The sequence below is a fragment of the Gobius niger genome (genome assembly GCF_951799975.1).
Source record: "Gobius niger genome assembly, chromosome: 13".
NCBI classification, from domain to species: Eukaryota; Metazoa; Chordata; class Actinopteri; order Gobiiformes; family Gobiidae; genus Gobius; species Gobius niger.
This window is the reverse complement of record NC_136864.1, coordinates 26,442,115-26,455,553: the sequence shown is the minus strand read 5'-3', so window position 1 is coordinate 26,455,553 and position 13,439 is coordinate 26,442,115. Positions and strand designations below refer to the sequence as shown.

Genomic DNA, 13,439 nt, shown 5'->3' with positions numbered 1-13,439 from the left:
TATCTTAAGACAGGCTGAATATTGTGTGAAAGGGTGAAAAGCAATTTGTCAAACAGTTTTGCGTTTTGTGCGACACAATAATACCTACAGTACATTTTACATCACGGGTTAATGCTACTACAGTGAGCTGTCCCTGAGTGAGTAGGGAATGTTCAGAGGCGTTTTTTTCACGCTGATATTCATGCTATGACAGACAATATGTAAAAGCACCATTAAGGGATAAATAGATAAATTAAAACCCAGCACGCCACAGGCTTTGTAGAAAATGTAAAATCGAGAATATTGATGCAGTTACAGTTATTGTTCCTTTATCATCCTTAAGGGACCATGAGTTGTTCAGCGACGGGGCTTCAAACCTGCTCAGGTGCTGAAACTGTGTGCTTTATAGTCAAATGCATGAGATTTTTACCTTCGTGATGGCCAGGACAGTTGAGCTCCATTGTTTTCCCCCCACACTATTTGCTACAACATGACTTTCCCATTAAAAATAGAATAAACTGATGAAGCTGCAAAGTGTAACACGAGTAATCATCTCTGACCCATTTAATTAAAAGGCAATTCAGGGGGAAATTTCATCATTCTCGTCTCCATTCGCGTGCGGAGAACGACAAAGCGCGACACGGTTTCACTATTACGAGAGCAAACAGATGGAGGAGCAGAAGGTCCACAACCGGAGATGCTTTTGGCAGCGCAGAGCCTTCGCCTCAACCAGAAAGAAAGGTCACAACATGCAAGGATGTTACCTTTACTGCACCTAATATAGCCGCACATCGCTATATCAAGTCCTCTCTGCATTCAAGTGTTTTAAAAGCCACTTGTAACGTATGCGCACGCCCACATGATACTGATGCCGCTGTACATTGTCATCCATCACGGACATATGGAGGCAGCAGATCTAATAAGTGTTTGGCTTCAGGTGCTCCATTTGAATCATCCACGGAGTCTCTCTCTCACTCAGTGCAGCACTCTGCCACAGTGGAAATATATGGATAGAACCTCAAGTGGATTTGAGAGCCAGAGGGGGAGCGGGAATACATTACGCAGACTGGTATTGATAGGAAAACAGTTGAATGTGGGGATCAGGCATCTGTTTTTACACAATATGTAGCCAATTGTTATGATCGATGCATGTGGGGTTGCAAAGGGATTAGCAGGAATTTATGGGAATTATGTTAATTGATAGAATATGAAATTGACTTGAACTGTCCAACGTTTACACTGTGTTCCAAATTATTATGCAAACTGAATTTTGGTGTCAAAAAGGTAAAAAAAAAAACAATAATAATGAGGGGCTCTATGAATCATTGACATTAAATCTCAGAGACCTGGGATGATTAGTTTTCAGGTTAAGCCCAGTTAAGGGAAAAACTACTGAAAAAGGGTGTTCCACTTTATTATGCAGATCACCATTTTCAAGCAATATGGGAAAGAAAAAGGGTCTCTCTGCTGATGAAAAGCGTGAAATAGTTGAATGCCTTGGTCTAGGTACGAAAACCTTCGATATTTCATGAAAGATTAAGCAAAATCATCATACAGATAAGAGATTTGTGGATGATTCAGAGCACACTCCGGTTTGTGCAGATAAAGGCACAATGTGGACGGTTTCTGCCAGACAAACACATCAGATTAAGAGAACAGATGCTACAAAGCAGCAGACAGGTATTTGAAGCTGCTGGTGCCTCTGGAGTCTGTTATCACTGGGAGATTTTTTCCACCACATTTTAATGATCCTCTACCGGCTAAAGACTTGAAAATGATGCTGACTCTCATTTGAGTTGACAATTTAGAAAATCCAAGAAAAATGTCATTTGCATAATAATTTGGAACGCGGTGTAACGTCGTGTCCGTCACCCTTTGGTTGTGACTGACTCGTGACGTGGCTGTAAGTCAAAGCGAGTACGGACAGAAAGTTCTCTGATTACACAACAACCGCTCATGACCTCTGAGTTAATCAGTGTCATCGGATTTGAGGAGAATTTGGTTAGATCTAATTCAGTGAAATGTTTTTTGCGGGGACTGTCCTCTTTCTCTCTAACACAGGGACTTGACAGCAAAATGAGATACTTACAAGCGAACACACGTGATTTTATATGGCGGCACTTTGTTTTTCACCAGTATGCGATCGGGAAATTGATCTGACACAAATGCTTTATTGGACGGAAAATTGCTTTGTCAAAGGGGGTTGGAGAGCCGGGAGGCGTTTCAAAACATAAACTCAATCTCACTGGATATTTTTTCACAAGTCAAACTCGTCGACGCCCCTTACCTTGGTTTTCCCGATCTGCCAGTCTGAGCCGCTGCTGTCGTACAGGTGCAGCAGCTGGACACAGCAGGCCTTGTGGTCATCCTGGACCCACGAGCTCTGCAACAGCACCTTGTACCTGATCAATACAAAGGCCAATGTATGATCACTCATGGGCAGCAAAACATTTATTCCATGTAATCAATACAAATAGCTTCAATTGGTTACATTAATGCAACGCGCTGCCAAAACAGTTTCAGATGGTCATTTAGATCTAGCAACATGATCAATATTGTAAAGGTTGCCTGTAGAGCATCACACACACATCCACACTACATTAAAGTGCATATGCCAGGTTCGAATGCTTTTGACTGATGGATAACATCTGTTGTAAGAATTATCATTTTATTTCAGTGAAGCAGCATTTTAATGAAGAGATGTTGGGCAGAAAATATATTTTTTTAAAGGGATATTTCAGGATTTTTGACATAGGGCCTCATTTCCTAGTTATCCAGAGTGTTGTTTATTTCTGGAGATATTTTGTTTTTGTAATTCATGCAGTTCTTATATCTGAAGAGCTACATGGTGCTAGGCTAGTGCAAGGCTAGCGCATTTCTACGATATCAGCGAGCCTGCATTAAAAACAGTCTGACCCCCTCCACAGTGCACCTGAGGCAAATCACTTATAACGCCAGACTAACCATATAAATATCTGTGTCCATAGAATAATTTTTGGAATATAACTGTCCTTGCATCACATGAATGATCGCATTTTGAGGGACTATTTTCTAGCAGATCACTCGCGTCTTGAGTTGTGGAGTACCCCCTACCTTGAGGATTTTGCCAATATTACTACAAAGTGACCAACTAAATTAATATTATACAGTATCTAACCGTGTGTTGTGTTCAAAATTAAGCTAAAATACTCTCAAAATCAAACCATTTACTGAAAAACATAATTAAAACTAACTTTCCTTTGAAATTCATATTGAAATTCAATTCAGTTTCACCTTCTTTTTTTTACCCCCTGCAAAGTACTCAAGTACCCCCAGGGGTCTCCGTACCCCTGGTTGGGAAGCACTGCCTTATACAACCACGAAGCTGATGCTGCTCAAATATAAGTTATTTTAAATGCGAAATGGTTAAAATTATTCTATCGACACAGACATTTATATGGCTAGTCTGGTGTTATGAGTGATTTGCCTCAGGTGCTCTGTGGAGTAAGACTGTTTTTAATGCAGGCTAGCTGATACCATAGAAATGCACTAGCCTCGCGCCACGTTTCTTATGTATTTATTTGTTTATTTGACAGGGACAGTACAAGGAAACATTGCCAACTTGGTGGCCGATGTTCTGTACATAAGGCGTCTGTCTAGCCATCAGCTAATTTGCAGCCTCCGTCCCTGGTTAGGCTTTTGAGAGGGTTTATAAAAGAACAGAAAGATGGAAAATCAGTAAAAAGCATCAAACAATACAACAATAAAAAGAAAGAACTCTTCAAATATAAGAAATGCATGAATTACAAAAAAAATATCTCCAGAAATCAGCAACACTCTGAGGCCCTATGTCAAAAATCCTGAAATATCCCTTTAACAGTTCAATAATGAAACAACAGAGATGAAAACAATAAAGTAGAAGAGAAGATATTGAAAAACTGTCAATTCCCATTTTCTGGGTGACCACCCTGTGTGTAGCGCTACATTACCCTGCAATGTATAGTATATAGTAAGGCCACACAATAGTTATCCTGATAGGTGACACAATGTCCATATCATAAGAAGCTGTTATGTTTTCGTCATTGTTTGTCGCCTTTCCATCACTTTGTCGTCATGTTTTTGTTGGTTATTGAGATGAAAATCTTCATGTTCATCTCGTTTTTGTTGCTATTTTGACACTTTTTTCAAGAACATTTAATTTGGGTTATGCCAAACTGGAGAAAATCTGCTCGGTTTAGACGGGGGTTAAGAGGCTAATTTCACTTTCTAATTCAATGGAAAGTGAAATATATATATATATTGGCCTGACACTCCCATCTTTTCACTTGGTAAAAAAAAAAGAAAAGAAAGTCAACTATCACTGCTATAAATTACTCTACACCAGCACAACATTCAATAAAATAGCAATAATCAACAGCTGTCTTGAATATATTTTTCAACAATATTTCAACACAGTCGTTTTTTTCCCGGCAAATTTTGGAATCAGAACAAAAACAAAGATAACATTTCAAGAAATTAGCATAATCCAAAAAAAAACTACATGTGGATAAAAGCACCGACCTGGCACAGAAGTCTTGGAAAGGCCGGCGCACGGGGAAGCCGGTCCGCCGGATCTTCACCGTCTCCAGCATTCCCGAGTAACGCAGCTGATTGAGCACCAAGGCCTGGTCAAACTGGTCCGGCATCTGTCCCGAGAGAGAACAGCACATCGTTAATAAAAGCCCAACGTGTCCCGCAGGAGACTTGTGCGTGAGATGAATGAGAATGTGGCGGTGACGGTCGATAAAGCTGTTACCATGTATTGGCTGCGGGTAATGTGGGTCGTGTCGTGTTGTCCGGAGAGATTTGACAAACTGTGGGATTGATTTTTGTGTGGTTCCTGGATATTTTCATAAGAGTAAATGGTTAGAATTGAACAAAGATTTACTCTGTTTGTTGATATCTTAGAGGTGAGGCATGTGAGTGTTTTGTAAGTTTGTGTAGTTTTTTAAGCTGTTAAGACTGCACGAAACCAAACTTAAAGGCTCTTTCTTTATTACAGACAATGAAAGGAAGCCACTAAAGTAATATGATAGTTGTGGTCCAAACTCGTACCTAACTTTTCTAACATACTTGTAATATCCCGATTCTTCACAGGGACGACTTTATAGACACATTTCACAACTTGCAAGGTCATTCCCAGAAACGCCGGAAAACTAGTTCATGAAATTGATACAAATGCTTTGTAATTACCAGTAGACGGACAGGGTTTTTACCATAAATATCTGAGTTCGCAATAAACTAAAGGAGGACACAACAAAATGTGTTCCACAAACCAGGAAAAAAATCAAGTATAGTGTCTTTAAAGGCTGTGTTTCACACAAAAGATACAGGAAATACACAAGTGCACTGCCTTGTACACAAAGGACAGACAAGTATTTTCAGTGTTTTTGACTCGCAGGCTTTACTGAACCAGAAAATTACATTCTGAGTTTACACATGGGACAGCATAACAAGGAGGTTCTTAAAGCTGTAATGCTTAACATTTACCGAATAAACAGAACCAAACACAAGCATTTCTTTCACTGCTGTTGTTCTTGGTGAAAATGGCTAAAAAACAACAACAACAACCCAAGCGTCTTTACTTAACCTGGAACTATTCCCCATTGCTCATTTCACTCACTCTTTCATTTTTAAGACTACTCAGGGTACAGTACTGTTCGAAGTTGTAGTAAGTTGCACTGCCTGACCCGCCAAAAGAAGCCACATTGTTTGTTGGACCCGTGTTAATTTAAATTTTAGTCAATGTGATATTTTTGCAGATTAAAATTGGACTAAAACTAAATCAAAAGTTGTTTATGAAACCAAAACAATGACTACAATGTCCAGATATTTTTGTCGACTAAAATAAGCCTAAATAAAAATGAAATGAATGAAGAGACTAAAATCATCCAAACTTACACTGACAGTTTGAAAAAGCCTCATATCATTTAAATTCACTGCCAAAGGAGCAGCTCTGAGCTGTATTCATGTGAGAGAAGCTTATTGAAGTAGAGAACATTGATTAAACATAATAAATATTATAAATGCAAAGTCGACTAAATTTGTCATAAAAAATTTTTTTTAACTAAATTTACATGCAATTTTAGCCGACTAAAACTAGATTAAAATTGAAGACAATTTTTGGACTGATTCTCGACTAAAATTAAAGTCAAAGTATGTTGTCAAAATAACACTTTGTTTGGACCACTTGTGCCAATGTTTCGATGAGCTCAAAGATCCAGCGTTGCAAACATTTTTCACCAACATGATTTAGTGTCCTGGTTTGGCCCGTGACGTCTTCCTCCCCTCACCACGTCACTTGTGTCCATTTAACCCATTTAAAGGACATTCCAGAGCTTCCAAAACATTACGACGCTGCGACCGCTCCGACGTCACCGCCCGTTATCCAATCGCAGCATCACGGCATCGCAGCGCTCGCCTTCGCCCCGAACACAGGAGGGCTTTGAGGGTCCGCCTGGCAGCGCGCCCCTAACCCTGTAACCCCGGTGGGCGTTTGAATGAGAAAATGCTCCTAATGCCTTCTTTATCTAGTTTTTATCTGTGCAGATGAAGAGGGGCTCAGAGCAGCTCAAACGGGCCCTGAATGGACGCCTTTAGCGGACACCGGCGCATTAGCATATCTGGCATTAGCATACGCGCGCACAAAGGCTGGCCATGTCACCCAGGCGCCCTCCGCCTCGGGCTCTTCACTCCAGCGCTTCCTCTTTGCCCCGTCAATAACTCCCATTGGACCAAGTTTCTTTAGAACATTTTGACAGGTTTTATTATTTATTTTCCCCAGACGTTACTCCAAAGTGGAGAATTTCGTCGGTTGAAAAAGCCATTATGTCCAGTGTGTGGTCGAAAAACCGTCCAGCTGCATTACTGTACACTGAAATATAATAAAATATATCTGCCATTACATTTAGGTTGCTCATTATTGCTTGTTATTCACCATCTTTTCATCCAAACACGAGTACATGCATGTCTGGCTCCTTCATTTGCAAATCCGGCCTATTCTGTGTCTACAATCCAAAAATCTGGGTCTAAGTTCTGAGTGTAAACAATGGCGTCTGAGTGGATGGATGTCTTATGAAAGAGAAGTTTATCAACCATCAGTGCAGGACCAGGAGGCATGAACTCAAGACGCTGGAGCTCTAGTCTAACCATTCAAGTCTGGCTATGTTTCCACATCAAGAGGGATAAATCATCAATTCAGTAATGTTTCATCAATGAAAAATAATGCATAATATTGAAAAAAATATAAACAGAATTGATAGATAACGACGGTCCAACTCACTATGGCTAGCATGCACAAGCTATGGAGATACACTACTTATTTCTCGAACAGATTTCTTAGATCAGATGTTGGAGAGTCAGATTATCTTTATTTTTAGTGGTCAATTGAGCTGAATATACTTTCTTCTTTGTGCGAAAGCTATAACCTTGTACTATATGTTTTGTGGGGCTGCTTTTTATTTTTGTTCTGCTGTGTTTGTTTTCTTTCATCCCTTTATTATCTTTATAAAAGATTTAATAAATTAAATACAAATTTTGGGGGAAAAAAATCAAGAAAAAAAAAAGCGATGACTAACCTCTGTTCTGCGTCATACTGATATGCAAGCCATGAGACCAAAATTTGAGTACTGCATCTCTGTTTTATACAATAACCTGGTGATCCATGTGGTCCATGCTTTCTATACTGTTCCAGCTGTATACATTTGGATAGACCACAGCTAATCCAGAGTCTGAATTATAAAACCAAAAGATAAAACTTTTGGCAACTAAACTAATAACTAATAGCTCTAGGGGCTTTTCTTAAAAGTTTATAGTAGTTCTCTTTTTTTTGCCATGCCCCTGGATTTAAAACTCCTGTAACGTGCAGCTATCTCCTTTTGAACTGAAATGACTTGGTCAAGTGCATAATACACTATTTTGAAAAAGAGAAGGTAAAAAATAAATGTACTGTGCCATCAATATATCAAACATGCAGAATGGCAAGTTCCTGTGCATAAAATGTATAGTCTTGTTGCTGCGCTATGTTTGAAAAGCCAATTATTTTCAGGACACCTTGCTTCATCTGCGCCCAGCCCCATCACACAATATTTTCTCATAACAGTCTGACTTTTTCTCTCAGTCAACAATGTAGAGTGGACTAATGAGCCTCTAATGAATGAAAAAAAAGTTGAGGGTGAACGGCTATTGGCTCTGGCCTTGACCTCAGTTGGAATAAGAAATAGAAGACAAATGAGTTAGAAATGATAATCTATTCGTTTCAATTGCAGATTCTCTTTCTGCAGCATTATTGGAGGATTTGCACACTTTTTGTTGATATTCAAGCACTTTTTAAGACACTATAGCCCTTAGATGTATTTATTCTTTTACACTTATGCCCACCGATCAGTAGCGAGGAAGTGGTTCTGTAGAAATGCCTTATAGTATGTGTGAAGACGACAGATGTGTGCCCTCAATTCTATAGTCACAGCTTAAACAAACACCATTATGTCCATGCGCTCATGCTTCAGAGCATCTCAAAAGTCTTATGACTTGCATAGAAACAGTATTTGGTCATTTTCTTTGGCATATTTTCGCATCCCTCTATTTCCAGGCGCTCACTTTGTTTATCGCCCCGGCCCAGCAGCTGACATCGCTCCCCCTGACAGTCCCCGGGAGCACTCGGGGCAGTGACAATAACCCAGGGGTCGATCTCAGTGTGTTTCTCATGACCACTTCCTCCTATAGTCCCCGAGCTCTGCCATTCAGGGCGACAAAAGGGGGCGTGCCTGTGTTTAGAGGGGGTGTGGCCGATGGTGGGGGCTTAATGCAAACACACAAAGTCAACTGGACACTTGGCACAATACGAAGGAAATGGATTGTGCTGGAAATCCCACGGACCATCAGTCGGATGGGAAGGAGTCAGGGAACACTAGACAATTTTTATTACAAGTTCAGGAACTAGTGGCCCAATGGAAAACGTTCATACTAAAAGCGAACTTACTAAGAGACAGATCCATTCTGAAAAGGAAGGTTTGTGTTGGTTGTTCAGTCTCCTCTCATCACCTCTAGTTCACCAAAAGTTCTCTCTGAAAACTCGTCAGAAACTGCTCTAACTGAAGCTTTGAGACTTGGCGCTCGGCTTCTCTGTAAAGCCGAACTCTTCGCTTAGTCCCTGGCTTAGTCCATGCAGTAAATCCCTGTACAGTGGTGTGAGCAGCCCGGGCCACCTGAAGGCGCTGAATGGAGGATTAGCCAGACTCTCTTTGGGACTCTTTTTTTTTTTCCTGGGTTTTGGTGGGGGGAACTTGCTGAACAATGAGGGCGCTCTGAGAAGAACATAAATCCTGGTTAAATCCATGACCGGGTGGGAGAGACGTGACCCCTCGAGTCTGAAAGATCCCAAATTCCACAGCGGTAAAGACAAAGAGGTGGAGCTGGGACAAGATCATTAGATGTCCATTGGGGATGTCGGCATGACTGGTATTCGAATGGGGCTTTTGGAAAATATCTATCAGCGCTGCCCAACTCGACACTCCGGTTCTGGAAGTAAAATTCTCATTCCGTTCGTCTGTAGACTTTTCAAAACTTAGCAATATCAAGAGATTAAACTCATGATACAGGCTAACCAGAACTGACACCAACAAGATCAGAGACTTTCCAGCATGTCCATCTCGTTTTCAAGAGCTCATCGATTTATGAAGCTCCAGCGAGGACTAGACGTTAGTTCCACAGTCCTCAGCCCTATCTGCAGAGGGACTCCCATTAGTCAGTCTGTCCAGGGGAGTTTGGATCATTCTCCTTGAAGTTTCTGTTTTCTCTCATTGGGTTTTGGAGTTTTCCATTGCCATAGAGGAGGCAAGTATGAATATCTCAACTACCCGCCTGATTGTTCTTTTGGACATCACATTTATTTCACTGTTTCATGTCTGTGTCAGCACTGGTTTCTGAACTGTTCCTGTTTGTGTAAGTCAGCAATATTCCGCATTTTTCGCACCAAACAGTTCATGGCGACAGTCGCTGAAACCCCTCAGTCCCTCTTTGGTCACTGGAACCCCCCCGTCCCTTCTGCTCGTGTTCACACTGAAGCAAAACAAACTTTGTAGCATGCGGAAGATTCATAACTGAGCAAGGAATAAAGCATGCAGTGAGCAGGCTTTGGGAGTTCACAGAGAAAAAAAAAGGATTCACAGAGTTTTATCGCTTAATTTCACAATGCCAAAAAAACAAATACAGAGGAGTTTCACACATCGAAGATCAGAGTCTAACTGCTTGGAAATCAGCAGCTCGCTTGTGCGTTCTGAATAAATATTTTAAGATAATTGTAGTGATTTTAATGTACTTACGTTACATACATCTGTTTCAACATAACCATGTCACCAAAGACGATAAAGTACTTCCCTCAGAGCAGGAGCTGAAATAGTTCAACTCACAGTTCTCCCTTGTTGGAAAGCGATCAAAAGAGGGGCTGGTGCTTAAAGAGCATCATGAACTGCTCATGGTTCCAGTGGTGGGAAATTAGAAAGAAATGAGTACATGCCGATCGCCAGGACTTAATGGAGTAGGCAGTAGTTTAAAATCTGCCTATTGGCGTGAATCTAGATTTGACATAAAACAAACATAAATTGGTTTATTATTTTTAGTCTTAGAACTTAGATCTTGGCGTTTGATGCTGATTTGAGCCCCGCCCACTCTGAGTCTCTGTGAACTGATTGGCTTCAGAGTTGCACTGTAGGTCGGACACCGTGAGTCACAGTAACATGAGGCTTAATAGTGAGGTCTTTAATTTCAGTAAAAAGGCTGAGGCCTCATTGCTCTTCAGTCACAGACTGAGAAGTGAAGAAGGAAGTCATGGAGCTTCTACTTTAGAACATTACACTTCTGCTGGATGAAACAATAAAACAGTGAAGTTCAAGTTTTCCTTCGTAATAAGTGTGAAAATTCTGAATTTATGTAATTAAAATATTACTTAAATATTAATGACTCTCATTCTACAAAAGCAAACCCTTGTCATTAGTATCTGCTGTAGAGTCATGTTTGTCCCAGTTCCTCTGAGTCGTGGTCCACCATGACCCACCACGACTCAGAGGAACTGGGACACAGATGACCTACAGCAGATAATGTATATGGATATTTCTTCAACCTTTATAAGCATAAATTATGTGATTAAAAAAAAAGTGTAACTAAAATTTTCATTTCATTTTTTATTTATTTACTACATACTTCAGTTTCAGAATTGTCCACTTACAGCAGAAGTCTGAAGTTCTGTCTAAAGCAGAAGCTCCATGACTTCCTTCTTCACTTCTCAGTCTGTGACTGAAGAGCAATGAGGCCTCAGCCTTTTTACTGCAAACAAAGAGCTCACTGTATTTAGCGTCATGTTACTGTCACTCATGGTGTCTGACCTAAAGTCTAACTCTGAAGAAAGTCAACTCACATTTACACTGAGAAGGTTGGAAGGGCGCCCCCTTGTGTGCAAGTGCGTCCAAATACCAGGACCATAACTGGAGCCATATTTGGCTCTTTAGAGTAGAAAGGGTTAAGAATATTTCCTTCCAATGATCTGAAAATAAACCTCAGATTCTCTGATAGGGAGCTGCACATTTTAAATCTACATACATTAGCCTGTGTGCATCTGTTACATCTCGCCGTAATTACTGCCACGCTTTTCCAAATGTCAATCTGTCTCCCTATGTCAGACACGCTCCAACCGAACCGAGCAAGTCCACTTTACGTCAATGGCACAATGACAAATCTATTTCAAATGTCAGAGAAAAACCTTTGGGGAGCTATTTATCTGTGCTAGTGTGATTATGTTGTTGTACTAATTGAGCTTGATGGGAGAATGAAGGAGCAGTAATTAAACAAATGAATGTGATTAAGAATACATTAAGGCGTGAATTGGCAATTTGTCAAAACAATCCGAACGAATACTACACTGTGACTGCACGATCTATCTGCGTTTGATCAAAATTGCTATTTGGTTTCGCAATTCAAATTCGCAAGTTATGTAGGTAAATAAAGCAAATCCAATCTAAAAACAGTGATTTATGTTTCAAAAACTACGATTGAACATTTTTCCAAAAGTGTCCAGCAGTACTAGACACATATCATCAATCTAGCCGAGGGAATTCTTGCTTAAACCACATGATGCTTGACAAAATCTAGTTTCAGTGAGTTCCTTCATTGTCTTTTTGCATACAGTGTCAGTGGTTCTTGAACTTTACACATATTTGACCTTCCGAGTATCACCAGGCCTCACTGTTTGAGAAACCCCGCATTATACGATGAACACAACAATCGAGTGTCAAAGAAAACACATGCCAAACATTGTCTCCACTAAATGTGCTTTTCCTCACCTCTTCAGCCGCGACATATACATGACAAAAGCCACGTGACTGCTCCTTCCTGTTGCTACAAACAGTCAATTACGGTTAGAGCCCATGTGCTGAGGTTCACCAGCTTTTGGCAATTAGCCGGGGCACTCTTACTTACTGCATTTGAATTTCAGCCACATCATGGCCTGTTGAAGTCTTTAACTGAGCATCACATTTCAAAACAAAGGGACTACATTGGAAATTTGCATTATATATTGCCAAGAACACACCAATGACGACACAGATAAACTAACACAATGATATTGCCACATTGGCCTGGAAACATGTTTCATGTGGAAGGAATAAGTCTAATGTTTCTATCATTTCACTAAGCGTTTTATTAATTTATAGAGTGTAGAAAACAACAAAACAAGACAGTTCTCAGTTTTTATGTTAACATGAAGTTAGTGGCTGTATAGGTAGTAGTATAGCGCCTTTACTTTCCATCCTGGTGGCCTGTAGATCTATTATTTTTAGGATTTCTGGTAAGTTTTCACTGCCAACTGAACTGCCTCCATGGCAACGCATGCATTTCATTCAGAAAACCTACCAGAAATCCTAACTTGAAGTAAAATTTATCCTGAAGCATCATAGGGGTGAACAGGATGGAAAGTAAAGGTGACTAGTTAACCACCCATACAGCTGCTGGGTCACTGAAAGGTCAACTTTGTTTTAAGATAAAAAGTTGTACAGTGCACCTTTAAGTTTTTTCATAAAACTGATTTTGTCTCTTGAAAAAAAAGGCAATTTTGGCCATTTTTATGCAAACAATGTTAGTAATTCCATAATGTCACAAATCTACAGCAAAAGTTTCAAAAAAATACTATTATTTACTGCTTGCCTCACCTTAATATTTGAAATTCACAAGTGGTGTCGTGACAAGTTTCCCCTACTTTTGAAAGGGTGGGTCAAACATAAGAAAAATCGATAAATGAACAATAAATTTGCACCAAAAATAAATTCCGGTGGTAATTTCCATTCAATTGCTTTGTTTTTACAAAAGATGACAGTCTCAAAACTATATCTTAAAAGCCCTAAGATGCATTTCTGCAAAATTTGTGCAAAAATAGCTCTAAAAATCATTCTTGT

At 40.0% G+C, this 13,439-nt stretch overlaps 1 protein-coding gene across 1 annotated transcript in view; it reads right to left on the bottom strand.

The window, feature by feature from the left end:
* Nucleotides 1-13,439, bottom strand: part of myo10 (myosin X) — a 135,850-nt gene that overhangs the window by 19,224 nt on the left and 103,187 nt on the right. Inside the window, exons 20-21 of the mRNA XM_079569108.1 lie at nt 4,519-4,643; nt 2,267-2,381 (exon numbers count right to left, since the gene is read on the bottom strand). Coding sequence (XP_079425234.1) covers nt 2,267-2,381; nt 4,519-4,643 — 240 coding nt within the window. The remainder of the gene's footprint in view (nt 1-2,266; nt 2,382-4,518; nt 4,644-13,439) is intronic.